This window comes from Asterias rubens, chromosome 9, assembly GCF_902459465.1.
Source record: "Asterias rubens chromosome 9, eAstRub1.3, whole genome shotgun sequence".
NCBI classification, from domain to species: domain Eukaryota; kingdom Metazoa; phylum Echinodermata; class Asteroidea; order Forcipulatida; family Asteriidae; genus Asterias; species Asterias rubens.
This window is the reverse complement of record NC_047070.1, coordinates 20345322-20369853: the sequence shown is the minus strand read 5'-3', so window position 1 is coordinate 20369853 and position 24532 is coordinate 20345322. Positions and strand designations below refer to the sequence as shown.

Here is a 24532-nt window from a genome sequence, read left to right as displayed (position 1 = left end):
TTTAGATGTGTGAATATTTGTGAACGAGTCAAAATTAATTCCAAGATGGCGACTTACGGTAAAAAGCGACGTGTTGAGGAGAATCTAGACGTAGAAGGTCCACCAAATAAAGACAAAGACAATGATTCGAGTCCAGATGAAGACGAAGAGGGATATGATGACGATTCACCACATGAAGAATTTAATGAGGTGATTCATGAACAAAATTACATGATGTGAGAGCGTTTGTCTTGTGGCCCAGATTCCGGACATATGTCATGTGCATGTCACGTGTGTACACACAAGCACATGGGAGCGACCGAAACAAATGGACCACGAAGTGATATGTTGGGACTAACTCAGCCTCATAGTCAATTAGTCATTAGTGCTACTGATATTTAAGTTCTGGGACTTTAAATATGAAAGATATTTTGTAGATTTTGGGCAATCTTTTCTAGTTCAGGAATAGGATTTTTTTAAATTAAAGTCTGTTAAAAATTATTAAATTATAAATTTAGAATGTAACAAAGTTTGTTTTTTTCATTTAAAATTCTGATAAAAAAACATGTGCCCCTATCAATAAGTAGGACAACCTTTCTCATCACTGACCTGTCATGTTGACATGTTCACACATCAACACTAATGGATTTATAATCCAGCCATCCCAGCTGTGACTGAATGTTTACACGTGTGTTTGTTGCACACAGTCACCATAAAATTATACCTACCCTCAAAACCGGTCCTACTAAAAGCCGACAACTCGCCGACAACGCCGACAACAAGTCCAGAACGCCGACAACTCGCCGCCAACAAGTTTTAATTCCCTCAAAAATGGCCAATAAACCATAGATGTATTAAAACTATATGTGTTCTGTAATATAAACATAAAGTTAATGGAAAAACTTCACAAAAAGTGTGAATTTTTAACCAGAAAAAAACTTCACTTGCACGAAAAGCGGTCGGACGCCATCTTGGCTTAAAAACCGTGTTTGGACCAGACCATTATGATACGGGTAGATTTAGCACTTATTAACAACAGAGGGTGGGCTTCATGTGAAGACCTTCACTGCAGTGTGCACAGTGCATGACGCCCGCCCTCTATTGCTAAGTCTGACTCACCCGCATCATAATGGACTGGTCCGAACACGATTTTAAGCCAAGATGGCGTCCGACCGTTTTCCGTGAACGTTCAGTTTTTTTTCTGGTTAAAAATTCACACTTTTCGTGAAGTTTTTCCATTAAATTTATGTTTATATTACAGAACACATATAGTTCTAATACATCTATGGTATATTGGCAATTTTCGAGGTAATTAAAACTTGTTGGCGGCGAGTTGTCGGCGCTCTGGACTTGTTGTCGGCGTTGTCGGCGAGTTGTCGGCTTTTAGTAGGACCCCTCAAAACTGTTCTTTTCTGACAGGAAATCCAAGTTGAGTTCGAAGCTTTGCCACCGCAGGAGGACGACTTCCATGGAATCAAGAGATTACTGCTGCAGGTTAGACTTGGTTTGTTGAGAATTAACTATCAAATGACGACTAAACCTCAAACTTTTCAATGGTAGTTTATCATTTTCCAAAATGAGACAGTTTATTAACCACTAGCCCACCTTGTTTAGCTGTTAATGGCTCCGCTTTTAACATTGGTCTCATCACTGTCGCCACCACATGAAACCATTCAAATGCACAGAATGTGTGATGACTCTATTTTTTTTCTACTGAAACTCTTCCCTCTTTAACACAACTTCTTTTATGATAATTGGGTATTATTTGTTTTTTGCAGCTTTTCTTGAAGAGCCAAGTTAATTTATCGGAGATGACCAACTTGGTTTTGTCACAGAATCATGTTGGAAGCGTTCTCAAGGTAAGCTATGTTAGACCTACCCATAACTGTTTACACCTCTAGACCATCGAGCCTGCCCAGTAATCAGTGGTCAGGGTGAATTTATGTAAGGGTTGAAACCAAAAACAGTTGACTTCACTGAATGCAATTTATTACATCAATTCAGTATGGCTCGGTTAATTACCAGTTTTTCTTTTACTTGTAGCAAAGTGCGGATCAGTTGGCTGAGGAGAGTGATTCCAGTGAAGATGATGACAACATCTATGGCTTCATCTCAGTCATCAACATCTCAGACAAAAGGGTAAGATTTACAACTTGTGGTTTGAGGCAATGGGTGCGTTCGTTTAGCTTCCCAGGGTCTACCCCGCGGTGCTCACTCGGGTGAGCCCCTGACAAGAGCTAATCGAACGATCACACTCGCCCTCTCGTGGTGACGGCATGCACCTCAGGTCACCCTCAAGTGACCCACTCCACAAGCAGGGCACTGGGGGCTGACCTGGGTGAGCCCCGTCAAAGCTAATCGAACGTACCGGGGCAGACTGGGTCAACCCAGGGAAGCTAAACGAACGCACCTAATGTATGGTGGAGTCATAATGGTTTTTTCGGTTTGCTGTATCAATATCTACTTTGGTTATTTAGATCGTTTCCGATTATTGTTTGTTTTAGGATGAAAATTGCATCAAAAGTGTACGGAGTCTTCTGGATGAGAGATGTTCAAAATGTGGATCAGCCGCAGAGAGGGAGGAGTTACTTCGGATCATTGATGACCCCAAGCACAGCGTAGGCCTCCTTCTTAACGAGAGGTTTATTAATATTCCGCCTCAGCTAGCCCCGCCTCTTCACAAAAGCCTGCAGTAAGTATGGATTGTTGTGTGGCGGTGCAACATGTTTGTAAATAAGTTTTGGGGGAAAATTGGCTATGTGCGTTAAGTTTTATGTAACTCCAATGAACATTGTAAAAGATAAAATCTGGTTGCAGTCTGCCGTGATGATATTGGGTGACCGATAATTATAGGGGTCTGGGGCATGAATGGAACTTGCTATAAAAATCTTTACTTCTTGATAGCGCCTTGTGCACAATGTTAGAAGGCACTACTTTGCGTTTTTTTTCAACCCTTGCAATTTTTAATTTTATCTATTTCAAGTGAAGGTTGCCGGGACACAGTGTAATAAATCTCTTATAAGCGGTGGTGGTTCTGAGAAAAACCAGTGGTTAAACAACTTCTCTTTGTGCTTGCCATTACTTTCCTCCAGAAAAGACCTTGAGTTAGCATCAAGAAAGAACCCCAAGTTCAAACTTGACTACTTCCTGCTCATCTGCAAGAGTTATAGGGAGAACAGCTTGCCCACAAAGAGCAAGAAGAAGAAGAAGAAAGGGGCCCAGCAACAGATGCAGAGTGAACTGATGTTCACTAATGCAGAAGATGAATACTTTCTTAAGGTCAGTTGAGAATAAGTAGTCATCAAATGCTAGAGGCAGAAGAGATATTTGTGCCGTCTGCACAAGTTATTATGGTTTGGTATGTTCTGTTCTTTGTGTATTGATGGGTATTTTCTGTATTTTGTATAATTTTGAGCAATGATGTCTTGTAACGTCATTTATGGTGAAGTGTCTTGCTCAAGGACACACGTGCCATGACCAGGACTCAAACCCACACTCCACTTCTTTAAGAACACTTTTTAGGTTCAAGGAAACCATCCCTAATAAAATGAACTGCATGTTCAAAAAGATTGTACTCTGCAGGCAACATTGTTTTCTAAAATTGATCTTATAAATTTGTAATTATATGTTGGCTTCCCTCTCCAGGCTGCTGTACTATCGTTCAACTACCCAGTCTCTGAGGAGAGTGACACTGCTTTAGCTGGTACCTGGTCTTTTGACGACACAGAACTAAAAACATACAGGACTGTTATGGTCATACCTGCATCTCACATCTCAGATGTTCTGTCACAAATAGAAGAGAATCTTACAGTCTGAAAAGCCCTGACAAAAAGGCCTGACAAACAGCTTAACAGAGATCTCAAGATTGGACTTTTAGTACTACAAGAGTTTTTCAAATCTTTGTGTCGGTTGTGAAGTCCTTCATCTGAAATTGTGTGGAAATCAACGACGGAACCTGGTTTTTTGAAGTTCAGTTGCCTTCATTCATAGAGTTAATCCACATGAAGTTTCTTAATGCACAAATCGAAAATTAAAGATTACTTTTGGAAAAGCCTGCATTCAGACTTGTGCATAGTTTTTAAAATGTAATTTTGTTGTTACGGAAATACAGGCCTGATACTTCATTGCCTTGGTGCCCTTTAAAATGTTGGTGCCCCAACTTTTTCCGCACTTGAATGAGGACGCTACAAGAGCACCACGAATTTAAAAGACATTTCTTTGAGGTCAGTTACTGACTTAATCTCTGTAATAGGACTATTTGTTAAGAGCAAACAGTTAGGCAAATTTCTATCAGAACAATCATTTGGTATTAAGACTTGATTCGGGGACAAACAGTGATCGTCTCTAGTGTTGCTTCAGTGAAGTATCAGGCCAAGATTCTATAATGAACATGTAGTCAACTTGTTTAAGGTGTATAACTGACAATTTATAAATAAATAAAAACATACATAAAGTAAAGTTATTTTGTTCAGTGCCATCTCTATTTGGTTTAATTCTACAAAGCTCAGTTTTAATATAAGGGAAAAACCATATTTACACAGTATTGAAAGGTGGCCATAACAGACCATTGAATTAGTAGCCAACCTGGGTACAAAAGCATGGGGGTGTATATATTCACCCATCAGTCGCCCAACTGGCTACCTCATTAGGGATAGGGTTACCTGCCAAGGGGCAATTTCGTACAGCTGCACTGGTTACCTGCCAATGGGCAATTTCGTACAGCTGCACTGGTTACCTGCCAATGGGCAATTTCGTACAGCTGCACTGGTTACCGGCCAAATAACTATGTGATGTATTTATCACTTCTGATTGGTGTCAAATTATGTCTATGAAATGTATTTTGATGAGCAATTGGTTTTGTGAAGTGGATCAGTGAAATGTTGCCATAAAATTTGTTACATGAACCATTATCATAATGCAAACCACAATAAATATATTTGAAACACTTGTTTTCAGCTGAGGCTTATGCTTGGGCTCTATCTGACTGTTTTAAGTCCCATTTGAAGCCATAGCCAAAGTTGTGATTTCTAAAAAGGTGCCAATAAGAATGAACAGTCGACGTTAATTTTAAACTTGTAAATTTTGCAACAATAATAAATAGTATTACATGTACTTGGTTTTAACCCTATTTTAACTGCCTCTGGATAGCTCGGTGATCTAGTGATACAAGATATCTGCTCTTAAATGACAATGGCTGTGGGTTCGAATCCCACCCAAGCTATATTGCCTGTGGATGTTGTTTCCACAGAACTCTGGAAAGTACCGGGTATACAGGGCTTAATACAAATTGGTGTAAGGGTAAAAAACACCTAAATATTCAATAGGCATTTGAGATATAGAAGCCCGCATTGTTTGCGCATCATCTTTCCATAACTAATAATAAGAATGTTGGTAATGTTTTAAGCAACTTATACAATAAATTATACCCGATATGAAGAATCCAAACAGAAATTAACTTGTCTAATTATTTAGGTTGCAAGTGAGACTTGCATAACCTCTTTGATCCTAGTTATACAAATGTGCATTTTTGAGGTTGTTACTAAGAACTGTTTCAATTACTAATTATAACTTTTTGGCAAATGCATATTACACCACCAATCAGCAAATCCTTAATAAATTCCCTCCAAATGATGCTGGTCCCATCGGACAAAGACTCAGACTGGTAACCCTTTGTTTTCAAATTATGCTTGCTTGGCAAACTTCCATTTTTTTGCATTGTCAAGAAAATAGATCAAGGACTTTTTTTCAAACCTCAGTGCCGGGTTCAAGCTTTGCAAAATAAACACTCCCCCAAATTTGATGGAGACGAAGCCAGAACCCAAGCCGAATTTTGGAAAAGATCCTTGGGACAAAAATCCATCCTAGTGATCAGCTGGAGGTGTGTCCCATCCATTTAGGGTGGTCACAACCCACAATTGTCGAGCAAATATTACTACAAGTGTAAAAACAAATACACTATCAGAAACAACACATGTTTAGCATAGTCAGTCAACTTGCTCATTTCTTAACATCAGAACCAAACTGGCACACTGTCAAACTCAACTTTAAACAAGTTTTATCTCCGACAAAAAGAGATTCCCAAATAATTTAAATATGTATTAAAGCGGAGTGCAGTGTGTAAAACTCAACTATGCTGTTTATCATTACACGTGTATTGGTGGGCCATTGCAGTAATGTATTTACATTTGTTTCCCTTCAAATTTGATACTTTTGTTCTAACCTTGCAGGAGATGAATCCCCTTTTCTATCTTTTTTCCCCCTTCTGCTTTTACTACTTTTAGCCATTCTACCTGGTACTGTTCTTTGCTTGGTATTACCATGAGTCTCTTTCCCATACAATGAGGTTGGCCAGTTTCTTGTCGTGAGTAGAAACCAATATCACAAAGAATGCCAATAGTTGCTGTTTTATTATAAAGATGACCAAAAAAGGTGTCGTCAATTGAAATGTCGGTGTTAGTGGAGCTAAGATTACTGTGTGGGACTGTGCTCACCGCTTGGGTTGCATAAAGTTGCTGGTGTTGTCGATTGTAATGGTTGGTGGAGGTAAGGGGACTGCTCACTGCTTGGAGTACTCTTGCGCTTGTACCTTGGCGATGATACGTTCAAGGACACGCTTTGCCTCGCAGTCGGGAAAGTTTCTCATGTCGTAATACTGACGAGCGATTCTGATCAACCTAAGGAGAAATAGAATGAGCATTAAAAATTAACCAGTGTTGTAGTCAAAGGAACTTTTCAATTAAACACTGCTTTTCAAAGGTTCACAACAAATACAAATGTTAACTAATATGAATACAGAAAGTTAATGATACAATACATACATATAAAGGTATTACAGAGAATATAAATTAATAGACAGTGAATTACAGTAAAAAAACAAAAGCAAAATCCCTGAAAAATATTTAAAATTACACCAAGATATGACTACAGTATACAGTAAAAAAGTAAATCAACAAAAAATAGATTTACAACACATTAACAAATCAACTTCTTGCTATGCAAAGAGTGCTTTGTTTTATTTTTTTCTGTGGCTCAAAAGGTTTTCCCATTTTGATACGGCATCATAAATCAAAATCCATCAGGAGAAAAAAAATTCAAACATCTTTTATTTAAAGACACTGGACACTATTGGTCATTGTCAAAGACTAGTCTTCACAGTTGGTGTATCTCAACATATGCATAAAATAACAAACCTGTGTAAATTTGAGGTCAATCGATCGTTGAAATTGCGAGATAATAATGAAAGAAAAAAGACCTTGTCGCACCGTGGTCACACTAAGTTATGTGCTTTCAGATGCTTGATTTCGAGACCTCAAATTCTAAATATGAGGTCTCAAAATCAAATTCCTGGAAAATTACTTCTTTCTCGAAAATCAACACTTCAGAGGGAGCTATTTCTCATGTTTTATACTATCAACCTCTCCCCATTACGCGTAATCAAGAAAGGTTTTATGATAATAATTATTTTGAGTAATTACCAATAGTGTCCACTGCCTTTAAACATTTTTCATTTTTAAAATTGCAAAACTTTGAAGACTTGTCTTACCAGTCTGGTTTGATGTCCGTCACTGTACGGATGTAGTTCTTGGTAGTCAGGACAAACTCATTGTACAGCACCCATTCTGGTTTGTGATCCAGACACGTAGAGGGATGCAACTGCACAATCTGGTTATCTTTGACGGTGAGATAGTGCCCTGTTCGCTCTAGATGAGCTACCTGAATGTCATGGAATGTAATGAATAAGAAATGAGATTATAAGTACTTAACCAGTGTTGTAGCCACAGTGGGCAAACTACACTGTGGTGCCAAGCATAGATTTCTTGCAGATTTCAGCGATGATAGCCCCATATCTAACCATGAATAATTTTGTAGAACGGTTCGCCCTTGAAGGACTAAATTGGATTTGGAGCCCACCACTAAAACTGGTCTAGCTTCAACACTGTACCTGAAAATGACTTTTGGGCCTGGGTTCCCCTTTAATCTAGGTTCAAAACCTCCCAGATGGTACAAGTCAGGAGGTTTAAAACTAAGTAATGACAGTTCAGGATGTTTACTCAGTGCAACACCAGAAAAAAAAAAAACTACAACATTGACTATGGCTGCTGAAATAATTTCAAGAAAATCCATAATCTTACCTGCATGAAAAAGCCGGAGACGAGAGCCTTGCGGATGTTGACGTAGTAGTCTTTGCTGTTGAAATCTGTGCTGGTGCGCTTCAGAGCGAAACGATCCATGATGCGGGCCAACTGCTGCCTGACGTTGTCTGCTGACTTCAACGATCGACTCTGGATGAAGTTATCGTAACACCACTGGACATCCTCATTGTCTGCTCAGCACAAAAAACCAAGACAAAACTTATTAGCATGACTAAACGACAGAACATCATAAGTCTACACACACAAATTTAAATGGGCTGGACATGTAGCAGATCTACATGAAAGTTTGGTGGTCTTGTGGTTTTCAATTGAACAATGACACCGTACTGAGTAATATTGAACAACAAACAAATCATGGTGTGTCTAACAAATATCTTTTAATTAGACAAGCTGGTTCAAATAATAAAACTGTGTTTATCTGTGAGGACAGTTTTTCCTAATCTTGATTCTGGTCTTGCAAAATATTTCTGGGCTAGTAACAAATGTTTTGCTTAAAGCTCCAAGTTCAAGCCCGGCTGTAGCAAGAATGACAGACAAAGTAGGGAGGAAAAGATACAAAGAAAAGATGGAGGGACGATAAAGAAATGGTAGCTGGGAGGACAAGGATCTCAAACAAAAAGAACATATTGAGGGAGTTTAAGGGAGGGCTACATCCTTAAGTAGGTGGAAAACGCCTCAGTACAAAGGACAAACTTTCAAAAAAACTGTAAAAGAACTCAGGTACTACTCACTCTGTTTGAAAGCATGGTAGACATTGAGAATGGTGAGGTGATCCCCATCGATGTGAGCGAACCGCATCTTGGCCTCATCTGCTGCCTTCTTGGCCTCATTCGGTCGCAGAAAACACTGTGGAACTAAATCAATGTTGGGTGGTGGCCGCCAAGAAACGACCGTCCGATCCCCGTTTAGTATAAGGAGGCCCAAGAACACCTAGGGAGCTACAGCCACGAGATCGGCTGGGGTTGTAAGTCAACCATGTGTGTCGTATCAGACGATGGTCCCTTTAAACTTAAACAAGAAGGGGGTCGTTGTAATTTCTTAGAGACACAGATTTTGAACTCTTTCTTTTTTAACCCGAAATTGTATGGTTTGTTTCTGCTTTGCTCATCCAAAACAGCTAAATCTAAGCTAATAGAGTGTCCACAACTGTTCAAAATCTTCTCACTGCTCATTTCAATATTTTCTCAATTGAATTTTTAGAAAAGTTTGCAACTGATTTCTTGCGCACACCAACACAAATCACCTTCTCTCACTCACAAAATTTTGACTGAAAGCAGGGTCTACAATCAGGACTGGTAAACTCAGGGCAAAACGCAAAAAAAAATACATGTGTATTTTTTACAGTTCAATATCACAAAAACATCAAGTTAAAACTATTAAAAATTCCCCAGATTGGGTAGTAAGAAAAAAACAAAGTAAAAACTATTCCGTGGACCTCGCTTAAACTACCAAAATTTGAGTCTTAGATGGACCCTCAGTTTTCAGAGAACATGTACAACAAAGCATAACTAACTGATTACTCATAAACATTCGCACACATTTCTTGACAAGGTACGCCAAGGCATTTTGGGGTCACCATTTTGGACACCTAACAAGGAATCATTTGTTTCAAATCCACACAAAACAAAGCACCACTAATTGAATTTGCATAAACATCCACACACATTTCTTGACAAGGTAAGAGTTACCGAAACGCCTAACTAGGAAATATTTTTCTCAAATCCACACACTTTCATCTGCATTTGCACACCTCCACATCAGCATTACCTGACAGCATGGCCGTGATGGAAAGGATCTCATTGGAGCAGTTGTTGTCTGCGCTGGCGATGACCATCTTCCCTAGCTGTGGATCCAGCGGAAACTCTGCCATCATTGAACCCAGCTCTGTCAGGTCTCCGTTGTCATCCAGCGCCCCGAGGTAGTTCAGAAGCTCCAGCGCTCTCATGAGAGTTTCAGGCGCTGAAAGAAAGCAAGTCGTGGTTAGCCTTGTAGCCCTATATGCTTCATTTTTAAAAAGACAAGGGCACTAAGGCATTTTCTCCAAAGTAAAGGGCACTCTTTGAGGAAATTGTAAATTTCTACCGGAGCGTTTCAAAGGCACTGTCAGTCAAAGCAGGGGTGAGAGTCTGTACTGACAAAAAAGTCTAAACTGGAACCCATTTGGAGGGACATTGAAATGATAGCATTTCCACCTTTTGGTAACCCCTGGAGCTGTAGACTCAGAAGAGCATTTGGGCAAAGTATCATCAGTGCTAGAAAAGTAGATCAAAGAGCATGACTTATTTTGTTTGGAGAAAAGTTACAGCATTTTCCCGTTATCCCGACAGACTTTAAAAAGTCTGAATTCTGATTATTTTATGGAATAGAGACAATATAAAATAAATAATTAAATCATTAATAAAAAGAAAACAATTTTCAACCCTATCACTTTGAGTGAGATCATCTATAGCCATTGATTTAATTATTATGTTTGTGAAAAGGGTCAAAGAAAGGAAATAGTGAATTTTTGACACCAATTTTATATTTACCAGGTGGATCCATAAAGTCAAAGTGAACCAGATCGTCAATTCCAAGTTTCTTCAGCTGTAAGACCACCGTGCCGAGATTAGACCTAAGGATCTCCGGGTAGGTGTTATCCTGCATCTCTGTCTGGTACGCCTTCTCCGTGTACAGACGGAAACACTTGCCCGGTTTGGTACGGCCAGCACGACCAGCTCGCTGCTGGGCACTGGCCTTGCTGATGGGCGACACCAGGAGAGACTCTACCCTGATGCGAGGGTTGTACACCTGTATGGGTTCATTGACAAAGCAAAACAATGATCAATTCCAATCAATGAGATTGTGTCTTTAATTGTGTCTCTAGTTTGTGTGTCTTCAATTATTTCAGTATGTTCTACACAATTGTTCTTTCTCATAGATATTTATGTATTTACACAAATTTGGGGGAAGGGGGGGGTCTCCATCCAACATGCTTGTTTTCTTTTCCTCCTGTAATGTTATACTTTGTCATTTGAAATGATTGAGTGGAAATAAATTGAACTATGAACTATGAAGGAAGATCATGATTACATAAACATTGTTTCATGATCAAGCAAAATGAATGCCGCCTTTTTACAGATCCACATTAAATTCAAAGAAGTGCTGTATTTCGAAACTCCTTGAAAAAGATCATGAAGAGTGTCAAAGTATTCTAACCTTTTGTTTCGCGAATCCAGGGTCAATCACAAACACCACGCCATCGATTGTGAGCGAAGTCTCCGCAATGTTAGTTGAAATAACCACCTTCCTGCCGATGGCACCATTGGCTTTGTTGGGTGGTGGCGGCTCGAAGATACGCTGTTGGAGAGCAGGTGGCAGGGTGGAGTAGAGTGGAATGGTCTTGATGTCTCCGCCCTCGTTGCCCAGGTTCTCAACCTCACGCCTTATACGTTTGCAAGCTTCCTCAATCTCCTGTTAGGCACCATAGGTAAATACGGATTTGTTTATAAATGGACATTTGAAGGTCATGGACTTTTTATCAGAAGAACCATAGACAGAAATCCTAAAATCAGAAAAAAATCCTCTGAGATAACTACAATCAACTTTAAAGCAGATTAAACGACTGAGAGTATTGTCTATTCCCCTGGACAGGATGCCAGGTTACTCTCCAGCTCTCACCAGTACCCAATTGTACTCCTGGGTAGAGAGAAGCAATTATGATATAAGTGCCTTACTGAAGGACACAAGTGTTGCGATTGAGCAGGCCAGGATTCAAACCCACATTCAGTTAATTACAGAACTTGAGTCCATCACCCTTGACCGCTCGGCCTTCACAGTCTGTCAACTACAAATACCAGGTGGGAATCTGACTCAGACGTGAATAACTGCAGAGTGTTTTGAGAATTGTCTAGGCACGCCGTACTCACCTCCTGTCCAGTCAAGAAGAGCAAGATGTCGCCTTCAATCTCTTCTCCCATGTGGATCTGAACGACAGTGCGTATAGTTGCCTCTAGGTAATCCCTCTCTGGTTCCGGAGTGTAGAATATCTCCACAGGGTGGGCACGGCCGGGTACAGTCATCAGAGGTGCATGGTCAAAGTAGTCCTGCAAGGGCAATAATGTGTCTAGGTTTACAGCTATTCTTTGTACAGGCCTGGAATTTCACGGAGGCCATGGACTCCGTTGCCCTTGTTTTGGCCTTGGTGCCCTTTCAAAAATTCCCATAGACTTTAAGATTTTTCCAGCGGAAGTCCCCTTTTTCAAAATGAAAATGGCCTTGCCCTCTCAAAGATGAAATTCCAGGCCTGTTTGTAATAATAATGTGTAGTTCTTATGTAGTGTTTTATTACACCTGATTGGCATATCAAAGTGTGTAGTTTTTTTCCCCAAAGGTATGTGAAGCTACGTGTTTAAGTATGAGACCTAATCCTTAACATAGAACCATGTAATGGTTTATAAGGTGCTGTGGTGCAATATGCTGCTAATCAAACCAGAAACACAGGGGCCAACCCCTTCTCTTTACGATAGGTGCACTGGGTACTTTTACATGCATTATAGAACACAAAAGACCAGCTGCTTTACGTCCCATCCAAACGTTGCAGCAATACAAAATTTAAGTGTCTTGTTTAAGGGAATAAGTGTCACAACCTAGAATCGAACCGATATCCTGCTGATCAGAAACACCAGAGCTTGAGTGCAGAGTTCTTATTATTGTTTCTGACTGGCTCTTAAAATCTTAAAACTACACAATCTTTTGTGAAATTATGTGAAAGTACATTACATTCATACAGCAATACTTCTTCAATATTCTAACTTTGTGGATGTCTGTGGAATAAACTGAATCTTGAAACAAAGTGAACTGAATTCCAAGAGACTCACCTGAAACTTTCCAGCATCTAGCGTGGCGCTCATGACCACAACCTTCAAGTCGGATCTCTGCTTCTCTACCTCCTTCAACAGACCCATCAGAATATCGGTGGCGAGTGTACGCTCATGAGCTTCGTCGAGTAATATGACTCCGTAGCGCTCAAGCAGCGGATCAGTCATGGCCTCACGTAATAACATACCGTCTGTCATGTATCTGAAGGTGATTTCAGATGAGTGATAATAATTATAATAAATCGTTTTTTATAAGCGCTTTCTACACTCAAAGGGCGTCTCAAAGGGCTTCCAACATTAGTACCCCTGGTCACTGGGCCATTAAAGCCATTCACTTAAACCATTTCCGGTCCCTGGGGAGAATAAAGCCTGTGCTGCCAAATATGTACACACTAAGGAAAGGTACAATCAATCGGACAAGTTCTTTGACAGACAGTATACGCCTGTGAGATATATCCAACCCAAGGATTGAAAGCAAGGGAACACAAGTAGCAAAATCTGTGGTTTGTGGTTTCGGGACTGTGAAGACTGGCAATAGATGGTGTACGTCCCGCATACGTCTGATCAATTTTATCTTTGGTCTAACTTACAAATGGCTTTATTTCAGGCATAAACTTACGGACAATCTACATCATGTCCAATAAAAGGTGTTAAGATGGATCACAACAAGGCTAAGTTTATTGGAGTAGAATATGAAGCAAGACAGTTCTCTAAAGAAAAATTCTTCCTGGCAAGTAGATATACACATGATGTTACCACAAACCAAATATATAGAAGGGCTAAGTTGTTCTAGAATGTTAAACAGAATTCCCTATTTCAAAAAATGTAAAACATGAAGTTAAAAGTCCCCAAGTTACAAAAATCCCATACAAACCAACATTCAGATCCACCTACTTGAGCTGTGTTTTGGAACTAGTGCAATCTTCAAATCGTATACTGTAGCCAACCTCTTGTCCTATAACCAGATCCATCTCATCTGAGACACGTTGAGCGACGCTCATGGCCGCCACTCTCCTGGGCTGTGTACAGGCAACACCCTTCTTGTTGGACATTGCAAACTTGCTTCTGACGTATTCAAGACACCACTGGGGAATCTGGAGTTTAAACAGTAAAAGTGTTTTCATTAGTGTTTTAGAATTTAAAGGGTCCGGGTACTTTTTGTAGGACACAAAACACAATCTACACAGCTTTACATTAAACTCGCAGTTTGAAGATATTGATGGTAGACATCTTCCCTTAAAATAAATTACTTGCTGAGGTGCTGTAATTTTATAGAAATGAGTATAACAAGTCACAAAAATTATTTCAGCAGGTTAAACATATTTTCGTAACAATGTTTTTTTCATTTCTCAAAAGCTAAAACACCTCAGCAACTAATATTTTAAGGTAAGCTTTCTACTATCATTATCTTCAAACGGTATAAGTTTAATGTGAATCTGTGGACATTATGTTTTGTTTATCACACATCAGTGTTTGTTTGTTTGTTTGTTTGTTGAGATGATCTTCCCATCAGGGAACTTGGCAAACTCCTACCAGGGGATATAAATAACGCGTTAGGGTTAACATGGTTAAACCAAACATTTCACATCAGACTTTCAATTCAAACCAAGCCACTGACCTGTGTTGTTTTTCCGGAGCCCGTCTCACCGACCAGCACCATGACTTTGTACTTATCTAGCATCTCCATGAACTTAACCTTGTACTCCCATACTGGAAGTGTGCGTCGCTTGGCGAGTATAGTATGGTATCGCATCGAATAGGGAGCCATGCTGTAAGGGTTAATGCCAAGGTTGTTCTGCCGGCTAGAAGACAATCAAAGCAGATAATCATGTCATATTTTACAAGAAATTTTACTGGATAAGTTCTAAGAATTTGAAGCAAATTAAAATTTGGAAGGCTTAGGTAAAGTTTAGGAAATGTTGGACAGTGCAAAAGAAGAAACCTATCTGAAGGCTTACCAATTTAACAGAGGGACATGATTATGTGGCAGCAGCCGTACTTGATATTGATAATCATGCTGAATCAAGTAACTATAGTGTTGGACTTTTTAATAAAATGATTTATTCTCTATTCATAAAAGCTAAAGTTCAAGTTCAAATTTGTGTTCAGGTTGCAGTTACATTAGGACCCAAGGGTATGGAACTTCATTTTGTGTAGGGCAAAGCCATTTTCATTTTGTAAAGGGCACTTCCATTTGGAAAATCTTCAAGGCTAAGGGAAACTTTTAATGGGGCACCAAGGCCAAGACTAGGACAATAAACGCTATTGCTTCCATGGTTTCAGTGTAATTTCAGGCATGTTGTCAGAGTGGAGGGGATACCTTGCACTAGATGGTATAGAAAGAGGAGCGGATGTAATTCCGCCAGAAGATCTTCCTCTGTCATCTCGGTCGCGGTCTTTATCACGGTCTCTGTAATAAGAAGTAATGAGTAATTGAGAATCCATAGACTGTTACATATTGATTGAAGTTATTCAGTGCAAAGAAGAAATGAAGCACAAAAGTGCGTAATCTTGGCGTGATATCCCATCATGGGACTTTGCCAAGTAGTATAGTAGAAGTAGAAGTACAATTTGTGCACACAAATTATTGTAAACTTGTACGCACAAGTTTAAACAATACCTAATTGACAGGATGTTCATGGAATGCATACTACAGGATTTACAAAATCTGTAGTATTTTTTTACATTTAATATTTTACGAAAACAATTTTTTTCGGATAACTTTCCGTATGGTGCCACCACTTTTTCACTCATTTAAAAAAAAAAAGGGATATATCAATCAGGTAAATTAGATGCTATATTATTTTATTTCGAATGAAAAAGTGGTGGCGCCATACGGAAACTTTTCCTTTTTTTGTATCAACCTTCCACGACCAGCCATGGTGGGAGACTTTGTGGCATCAGGCTTACGGGTAATTTTCCATTGGTTAGGTACTTCTGAGTTTGCGCACTTTACCAAGATTAATGGAGTTTTCTAGCAGGTAAGTCTGCTGCCACCAAGCGTCCACAAAGTCCCTTATTCACATTTTTGGGACTTGTGCATGAAACTTCAGAAATTCCAATCAGTTTGTGAGATATTTTTCAAGATACACTTTCTTTGGCAATAAAGATCGCATTTGAATTGATTTTAACTTGTTATCTAATTTCTATGATACTTTTCTTGCAAGTTTTTGACATCTTTAGTGAACGTCGGCTACAAAAAAGGAAAAACTGTAGAGTTCAGCAGTGAACGATTCACTGCACACACACACCATGGACGACGATCAGCCGACATGAAAACATGCATCCAAAAATAACTTCCAAAGACAGAATCATTCCACACAAACTTCCTTACCTGTATTCCGAATCTGAAGATCGTTTCTTTGAGTAAGAATCATTGATATCTAATCGTCGTTTTGACATATTTATAGATAATTTTAGGCTAAAATAATTAACAGTTTCGTTTCGTTGACTGCGGCGACTTACGACGTCCACTGGAGTGATTTACCCTAGTTTCATAGTGCCTCTTTCATTTTCCGTTTTATGAAAAATATCTAAAAAGATCAAAATTCCTGTCATTAAAAAAAACAAGCACTATATTGTTAGAAACAAATTCATTAAAAACTTTTTAATCGAAATTGTTTGAAATATTTGTGTTTTTTTCAATCGTAGAATAAAAAAACAGCCACAAGAAATTGATCACATTTAGACTAGGGTAAAAAAATGTGTTAACACAAAACTCCCGGATGAACATGTGCGTCAAAGTAAAAAGTCAAGATGGCGGCCTCCATGGATAAAGTTTTGCGCTTTCATGAAATGGGCTTAGATGACCGAATTTTAAAGGTAATTATCTTTACACATCAAAGACCATGTAGTAAAAGTAACGCACCAAGATTTTGCTCTAATTAAAAAGTCCATCTGGTTTTTTTCAAATATTGTAAAAGACATTTTTATTTCTTGCAAAATATGGAGTTAGTTGCTCGAGTTTGTCGCCCCAACTTCGTATTGTTTGTAGGAGATAAAACCAATCCGCCCCAACTCTTGTTTTCATATTGCGTAATCATGTTTTTCTTTTTTAATGTGAACTGTAAATGGCGTTTGTTTTTTCTGATTGGCTATAAGTCCATAAGTCCATAAGATCTGACGAGGTTGGATGCAGTATCCACCTGCTCATATGGCTGAAAAGAAATAAATATTACAATTTTAATTTTAATTTTATTTTTAAAAAAAGTAGAATTTTATAAAATTCCAATTAATTATATTTTCCTTCATCCTCTTAAATCAAATGACAATTTTTGGCAAATGTCTGTATCTATAATCTATAATCTTTGTCTCATTTGTTATGAAATAAATTAGTTATTATTATCTATAAAAAAAACAAGACTATAAGTATAATTAATACCCATAATACTCAGTCAAGAGTCAAATCAAATCATGGAGGAGGGAGGTAGAAAGGTGATACTTCTTTACTTTTGGTTAAAAAAAAAATAGTTCAAAAGTGGTTGCAGGATACGGAAATCTTTCTATAATATCACTTAACATTGGCATGTGATAGGTATGCCTATTTGATGAGTAAATAATAATGAGTGAGAGTCTCTATAAAATATACGCAACACAAAACATATAACCATTCCACTTTTTGAGAATATTTCAACCTTTGTACTTCAAAACTCAATACTGAGTGTCTGTGAAGGCACTGAAGAATGTTTAAATTTTGAAAAGGAAAATATTTCAAGCAATGCTTGTATCTCCGTTTTTTTATGTAGGCCATTGCAAAGATGGGCTGGTCAACCCCAACCCTCATCCAAGAACGGGCAATTCCATTAGCTCTGGAGGGAAAAGATTTACTAGCAAGAGCAAGGACAGGCTCCGGAAAGACAGCAGCTTATGCTATTCCTCTTGTGCAGAGAATTCTCACAAGTAAACAGGTAAAGCTCTATTGTGAACGAAGGGCAAAAACCAACCCAGCATAGTGCATCAAAATCCATGCTTTGTTTGATTCGGTTGGACTCGGAACACCACTGTGTACTGTATAAATTAATTCACGACAATGAGGAAAATTTGCACTTGCAGGTGTGATGCAAAGAATCAAAACCACAGTGGATGATGGTCCAACAGTGGGAGGGTTGACTGTGTACTGTGCGGATGCATCCTACATCTAGTGTAATCAAAACCATAGTGAATGGTATTGAACAGTCAAACAGTAGGAGGGTTGACTGTACAGTTGCATCATTCATGATGTAATGTTGCAGGGTGCACCTTTTATTCAAAACCATATTGAATGGTCAGACAGTAAGAGGGTTGACTGTATACTATAACAAGGTGGCATGTATTATTATAAACCATTTTGGATGATGCTGAATGGTCAGATGTTATGAGTGACCTAATTTGATTGGCTAGACTTGCCATTTCTTTTGTCTTAATCTCCATCTCAGACAGCAAGAGAGCAAGCAGTTAGAGCTGTTGTCATGGTACCAACCAGAGAGCTTTGCAGTCAAGCCCACAAGAACATCTTGGTGAGTTTAGAGACTAGAGCCTAGCCATGGCTTAAAGGGGCTCATTTCCTACAAATCTCTCAAAATATTGTTGTTTGGAATTGCTCCTTTTCCTTTTCAAGAATTGTTTATGCACAAAAAGATCAATAGTGTTTAGTAAATTAGAGAGTAGTGATTCAAAAAACCTACATTTGCCTCTTGGAACACAACCAGTGGAACAAGATGGTCAAACAAGAAATTCTTTTTCTCAAAATAGCGGACCGTGTTCTGTCATGAAGTTGCACAAAAAACACACAATTTTAAGGGACATTTTATTGAATCATTATATTTAGTTATGTTTACATTCGGCAAATCTCATCCCTGGATTCAATTATGGAAGGAAAAAGTTTATATTTTGCCATCTTAACTAAGAAATAAAAAATTGTGCTATTTGTTTTTGTTTTGAAGGAGCTTACAAGCAGCTGTTCATGGGAAGTCAAGTGTGCAGATGTATCAGTACAGGCGGACCTGGACGCTCAGAGGTGCGTAGGTTTCTTCCTGTGTCTAAAGACCTTTTGCGCATGATGTCATTTGAGTAGGGCACCCTCGGTTAGAGGGCAAATAAAGGTTGCTTATTAGCCCAATCCTGTATGTTGCTCGTACCATTAATGTGACTTTTCTTTTGTTTCATCATCATTTTATGTAAAAGATGTTGGTGTGATGTCAATGCAATATGCAAAGGGTCCATTCAAAAGCAACTTGGTTTTAAAGTTAGTTAGATGGTCACCTAATGAAAATAGATATTATAAACCTTTGCTACCTTTAAACAAAACACACTGCAAGCCAAGCTTGCCACCTAACAGATGCCAGTTCACAAATCTTAGAAATAACAACTGATTCCACAGACAGTCAATCATACCGCCAAAAATGCTTATATTTTGACAGACCACTTCTGATGGAGAAACCAGACATCGTTGTGGGTACCCCAAGTCGCCTTCTCGCCCACCTCAAGGCTCAGAACCTCACCCTGAAGGACACCCTGGAGGTGCTAGTTATCGATGAGGCAGACCTTGTCTTCTCCTACGGCTATGAGAATGACCTGAAATCACTCCTGACTTTCCTGCCCAAGATCTACCAAGCTTTCCTCATGTCGGCAACCTTGAGCGATGAGGTGTTTGCACTGAAGAAACTAGTCCTACACAATCCAGTAAGTTTAGTCCACGGTCCTTTCACAAGTTGGCAATGACTCTTAGGAGTGCCCCAAAATTCAGGCATTCATGGAGTAATTTGTTGGGAAGATATATGTCAATTTGAGTCGATTAATGTTACAATGTTGCACTTCAATCTTCATGGATCAGAAGTTTCAGACATTTGTATGTGCATTGTAGACAGGGTGGAAGCAAGGTCCTCTCCTGGTAAATTTGTACAGTGGCACTATGGCATATAAATACAAAGAAGAAAAAATGTGTTGCGGTGTAGTATAGTTCACCAATTTGTGCAACGCTTATGAGAGATTTTGAGGCATCTTGAAGTATGCATGTGTGTAACTAAATATGCCTATCTCTGTCTCCAGGTAACGTTAAAACTTGAGGAATCGCAGCTTCCAGATGTAGATCAGCTGACGCAGTATCACGTTAAATGCACCGAGGCGGATAAGTTTCTTCTTCTCTTCACATTACTCAAACTCCGACTCGTCAGAGGCAAAACCATCATCTTTGTCAATGATATTGATAGATGTTACAGGTAAGAAAAACTTGTCTCCCCCGACTCATGTGATTAAAAAAAAATTGTCTCCCTTGAGCCATGTGATGGATCCATATTTCACAAGCACAAATCATTAAACCTCTCCACTGTCTTTGTCTTGCAGATTAAAACTTTTTTTAGAGCAGTTTTCGATACCATCTTGTGCCCTCAACTCGGAACTTCCCGTTAACACGAGAACTCACATCGTGGATCAGTTCAACACCGGCTTGTACGACATCGTTGTCGCTTCAGACGAGACCTCTCTGGCCACAGACAAAAAAGGAGTAGGAAAGAAAAAACAGAAAAAGTAAGCTCAAGGGATACTGCATCTTTGTTTAACGGACTAGGTCCAGTAATGTTACAGTTGAACATTTCTGTGTTCTGTGCCACCTCTTTAGTTGTCGCCCACTGCCCCATATGTCAACAAAGCCAAGATGCACTGATTGTAAAGCCATCATCCAAATAACATTGGTATTTCCTTGCCAGTTGTAGTCGGGTACTTTTTGGCCAAGTACCAGGTACTGCTGAGTACAAAGGTGTCCGACTAGTCTAGTACTCAAGATTGGGTTATTGGGACATTATACTATGAGTGCTTCGCTAGCAAATACGAGTATGAACCTTCACAATGGTACTCAAGTAGTATTCAAGTATCAAGTGCTATGAGACAGCTGTGTACCTTCCAGAACCAACTCCATCCTTCTAGTGCTTACTTTTGTGTTGTCTTCCGTTTTTATTTGCCAAGATATTTATAGTTCATTGTTTTCTCTCATCAGATCGAAATCATCAAAGGGTAAAGGCAGAGAATACGGTGTGTCTCGAGGGATCGATTTCCAGAACGTGATGAACATCATCAACTTTGACTTTCCTCCAACCGTCAAAGCTTACATCCACAGAGTGGGAAGGTAACGATGCTAAGTTTGATAAAAATGATAAGTGGGAATCTATAGAATGTATGACAGAGGGTAGGAGTATATTGAACAGTAACGTTTTCACAAATTCAAACTCTATTTCTGAATACTTCGTGGTTGTTCATCATTTTAACAAATTGGGGTTATAACGAAGCTGTTCTTATGATACGCAGGACTGCCCGCGGTGACACTAGTGGATCTGCCCTCTCTCTCGTCAGCGAGAAGGAAATGGAGCCATTAGCCAAGGTTGAAAAGTACCTCGTCAAAGGTAAGTTGTGGTTTCCGTCATGTCAATATGTCCAGTGGTGGTACCACACAGTGGTACACAGGGAAGATCTTGCAGTTGTAAGGTTGAAGGTTAAAGCCCAAGCAAACTTTAAATTTGTTCATGATACTAAAAAAAGGTGCTGGCCTTAAAAAAATTAGAATAGCATGAAACGTCTTTCAAAATTCTGCACGATATGAAGAAGTAGATAGGCTCGAAAATGTTTTTCTACTTTTTTTCCCAAGGACCAAATATCGTGCTTGTATACGAAAGATCACATGTTGACATGTGACATATGCAGGGCTGAAAGCTTCAAGCTCTAATTCTCTTGTCAATTCTATCTTGAGAAGACTAATCTTATTTGTTTCAATTGGTTTAATAACAGATGATGGCAGCTCAGTCATTAAACCCTACCAGTTCAAGATGTCAGAGATAGAGGGTTTCCGCTACCGTTGCACGGACGCCATGCGAGCCGTGACGCGGGTTGCCGTACGAGAGGCACGCGTGATGGAGATCAAGAGGGAGATCTTCAACTCCAAGACGCTCAAGACGTACTTTGATGAAAACCCACGAGACATGCAGCTCCTCAGACACGACAAAATACTTCATCCTGCGAAAGTCCACTCTGATCTGAGGCATGTTCCCGAGTATCTAGGTAAATATCTCTCCCTGTTAACGAAGCGCAGCGCCCTCCCTTGATTATTATCCACTGGCTATTGGCAGACTAAAACACCAGAGAACCAGCAAAAATTACAATATTAATAGTTATAATAATAATATTTTGGGAGACTACTCATCCAGCAGCTGTTAAGCTGAGTTGCAAAGGGCGTGGCTTCAGCATTGTCAAACGACATATCTGTAAAGGCACATTTGGTAGCCGACATGTATGTAAAGGCACCTTTGGCAGCCAGCATAATTCACGTGTCTGTGACCACAGAGCATGCGTGCCAACTCAGACTCCTCAGCTTACACCCCTCCCGTCATTGCAAACCATGCAAACCATGCAAACCAATGCATGTCACAGATGAAAACAAGTTTTTAATTTCCATTCTTCCTGTTTTGTTTTTTCTTCTCAGTGCCGAAGGCGTTAAAAAACAAGGCGCAAGGAGCAAGCTTCAGCGCACCTGAGGCAAAGAAACGGAAATCGAAACACAAAGGTCCACGAGAATCCAGATTTGCTAAGAAAAAGGTAAGCTCTTGAATTTACTTGATGAGGGTAAAATTCTCACTGTTAACTTTGGTGTCTGTGTATGATAATAGTTTGCTCAAGGTCACTCCAGTGCTAGAAGCAGGATCGAACCCAGACTCCAACAACACCTGAACAATTTCAAGAGCAAACTTTGGTGGTCTGATCTGATGATTTTTTGCTCAAACACTGAGACACAACCCTGACTGTTTGTTTTCTTTTTTTGATTGCAGCGAAGAAATGCAGCAGACCCTCTGAAAAGCTTCAAATTCAAGAAATCCTGATCGCCAGAAAAATCCATCAAAACCATCTCTGCCATCACCTGGACTTTGGTCCACTCCATTACAAACCCTCACCTGCTTGACTATGAGATCTCCCATAGAACACACAATAAGTGGCTTCAAAAACAGCGGCTTCAAATGCAAGGCGCTCCAGCATTACCCTGGTCACTGGGCCATTTATTTAATTCCTTTAACTGTCTGAGCTCCCTGGGGAGTATACCTCCTGTGCTGCCAAATATGTAGCACACCAAGCTAAATCAATCACAAGAACCAACTAGTTTTAAAGTAGCTCTAAGGGTGTCTCAAAGCGCTTGTCATTATTTTAAGACAGGTTTAGGTTTTTTAAGTTAATGAAGTTTGTGCCGAGATTCAACATGTTTGCACGGAGCATTTGCGTGTTGCATGGTATCATTTTGCCAAATATCTTTTTTAAGTGATTGTAATCACTCTCAAACAAACTGGCCTGTGGTATTGGAAGTTGAAACTATGCTCAAACATGTCAACTGGAAGCAAGAGAAATTGTATCATCACAGATTTTTCATGAAATGTGCATTAAATCTTAACCAGAGAAGAGAATACATATTTGTCGAGGATAAGTTATTTAAGGAATGGTAGACTAGCCTCCATAAATTTACTATGCACTTTTGCACTTTTGAGTTGAAACCATGAAAAAATGATTCTTTTCAGAACAACCACAACTCTTTAAGAGATTATCATTACATGGTGTTACCGCAATCTTTATTATATCATTTTTCCCAAGAGAAATAGACCCCAAAGCTACTAACACCATTTCTGAACACTGTGATTCCACCTGAAACCGCTGCTACTCCTTAGCAGTATGCAGCAACATGAATCAGATTTTAGCGACCCAATGACCAATGCACTAATGTAAAGCGCATTATTCCGTTATTGTATCAAATATATAAGAACAAGTTATTATTAAACCATACTGTAAATAAAAACACTTCATAGTGACCATGGATCGATTTCTTTCATTTGCTATCTCCCTTGAGTTTAATTACAGCATACAATAAACATCTCAGTTAATATTTATGGTACAGCCAGTTCCAAGGTGGGTGTGCTATGAACATGAACAACTGAGCAAATAACGGGAAGGGGAGGGAGTAAGGGATGAGGGGGGATATCAATCATAAAAAGATAATATAAAAACAATACTTAATACAATCTTCATAATAAACACTGAAACCAACATGGAGTTGGGCGGTACCAACAATTAATATTATGGAGTGTCGTCGGACTTGACACCAACTGCATGTGTCGAATAGCTGTGACAACAAATGTCTTCATATTTTTTTAAATTGTATTCACAAACATAACTACACAGGGTCGTGCCTAAAGAACAATCACTTCAGAGAATAAAATAAAGCAAAAGATGTCACCCCGACTGGCGTAGGAAAAAAACTTCAGTGATGATTATTTGAAAATCTTCATTAAAACTTTTCGTAGAGAGATCTCGGACCCATTCAAACAGCACAAAAGATAAATAAAAAAGTTGCATCCCCTTCAGGTGATGTCTTGGCTAACGCTTCCCAGCTTGTATTAACATTTGGGTGTCATCCCTTGTTACATGGCAGCTAACGGTTGTATGACTTCTGACCGACATTTCTGAACAAGATCAACCTGATCAACCAATTGGAAAGCTGCAACTTGCCATACAACTAAAATGTCAGCACGCTTGAATTTCCTC

The 24532-nt window shown here is 39.2% G+C and overlaps 3 protein-coding genes across 6 annotated transcripts; 2 read left to right on the top strand and 1 right to left on the bottom strand.

Moving 5' to 3' along the window:
• The first annotated feature begins 45 nt into the window (after positions 1-45).
• LOC117294492 (BRCA2 and CDKN1A-interacting protein-like) lies at positions 46-5325 on the top strand. Its single transcript, XM_033776922.1, has 7 exons — positions 46-189; positions 1399-1473; positions 1758-1838; positions 2023-2118; positions 2484-2671; positions 3072-3258; positions 3625-5325. Exons 1-7 carry the CDS (start codon positions 46-48, stop codon positions 3793-3795), a joined length of 942 nt encoding a protein of 313 aa, XP_033632813.1. The 3' UTR covers positions 3796-5325.
• LOC117294491 (putative pre-mRNA-splicing factor ATP-dependent RNA helicase PRP1) lies at positions 4439-16461 on the bottom strand. Of its 4 annotated transcripts, none has more exons than XR_004519538.1 (14): positions 16323-16461; positions 15309-15398; positions 14607-14790; positions 13883-14082; positions 12989-13190; positions 12038-12214; positions 11328-11582; positions 10661-10919; positions 9900-10091; positions 8864-8986; positions 8112-8302; positions 7523-7692; positions 4715-6653; positions 4439-4640 (listed from the first exon to the last, which is right to left on the bottom strand). XR_004519538.1 is itself a non-coding variant. In XM_033776921.1 (13 exons), the coding sequence occupies exons 1-13, from the start codon at positions 16388-16390 to the stop codon at positions 6536-6538; spliced, it is 2229 nt and encodes a 742-aa protein (XP_033632812.1). In that variant the 5' UTR covers positions 16391-16461; the 3' UTR covers positions 4439-6535. The 4 variants fall into 4 exon arrangements, 1 of the variants encoding a protein (XP_033632812.1); XR_004519539.1 differs by having other exon boundaries at positions 4439-4714; positions 4752-6653; XR_004519540.1 differs by having other exon boundaries at positions 4439-4677; positions 4752-6653.
• Positions 16462-16738: 277 nt separating this feature from the next.
• Positions 16739-22830, top strand: LOC117294532 (probable ATP-dependent RNA helicase DDX56). The gene is made up of 12 exons (XM_033776986.1): positions 16739-16810; positions 17734-17895; positions 18403-18483; positions 18910-18983; positions 19387-19648; positions 20015-20184; positions 20309-20491; positions 20958-21086; positions 21266-21360; positions 21743-22012; positions 22434-22546; positions 22777-22830. The coding sequence occupies exons 1-12, from the start codon at positions 16745-16747 to the stop codon at positions 22825-22827; spliced, it is 1656 nt and encodes a 551-aa protein (XP_033632877.1). The 5' UTR covers positions 16739-16744; the 3' UTR covers positions 22828-22830.
• Positions 22831-24532: the final 1702 nt, after the last annotated feature.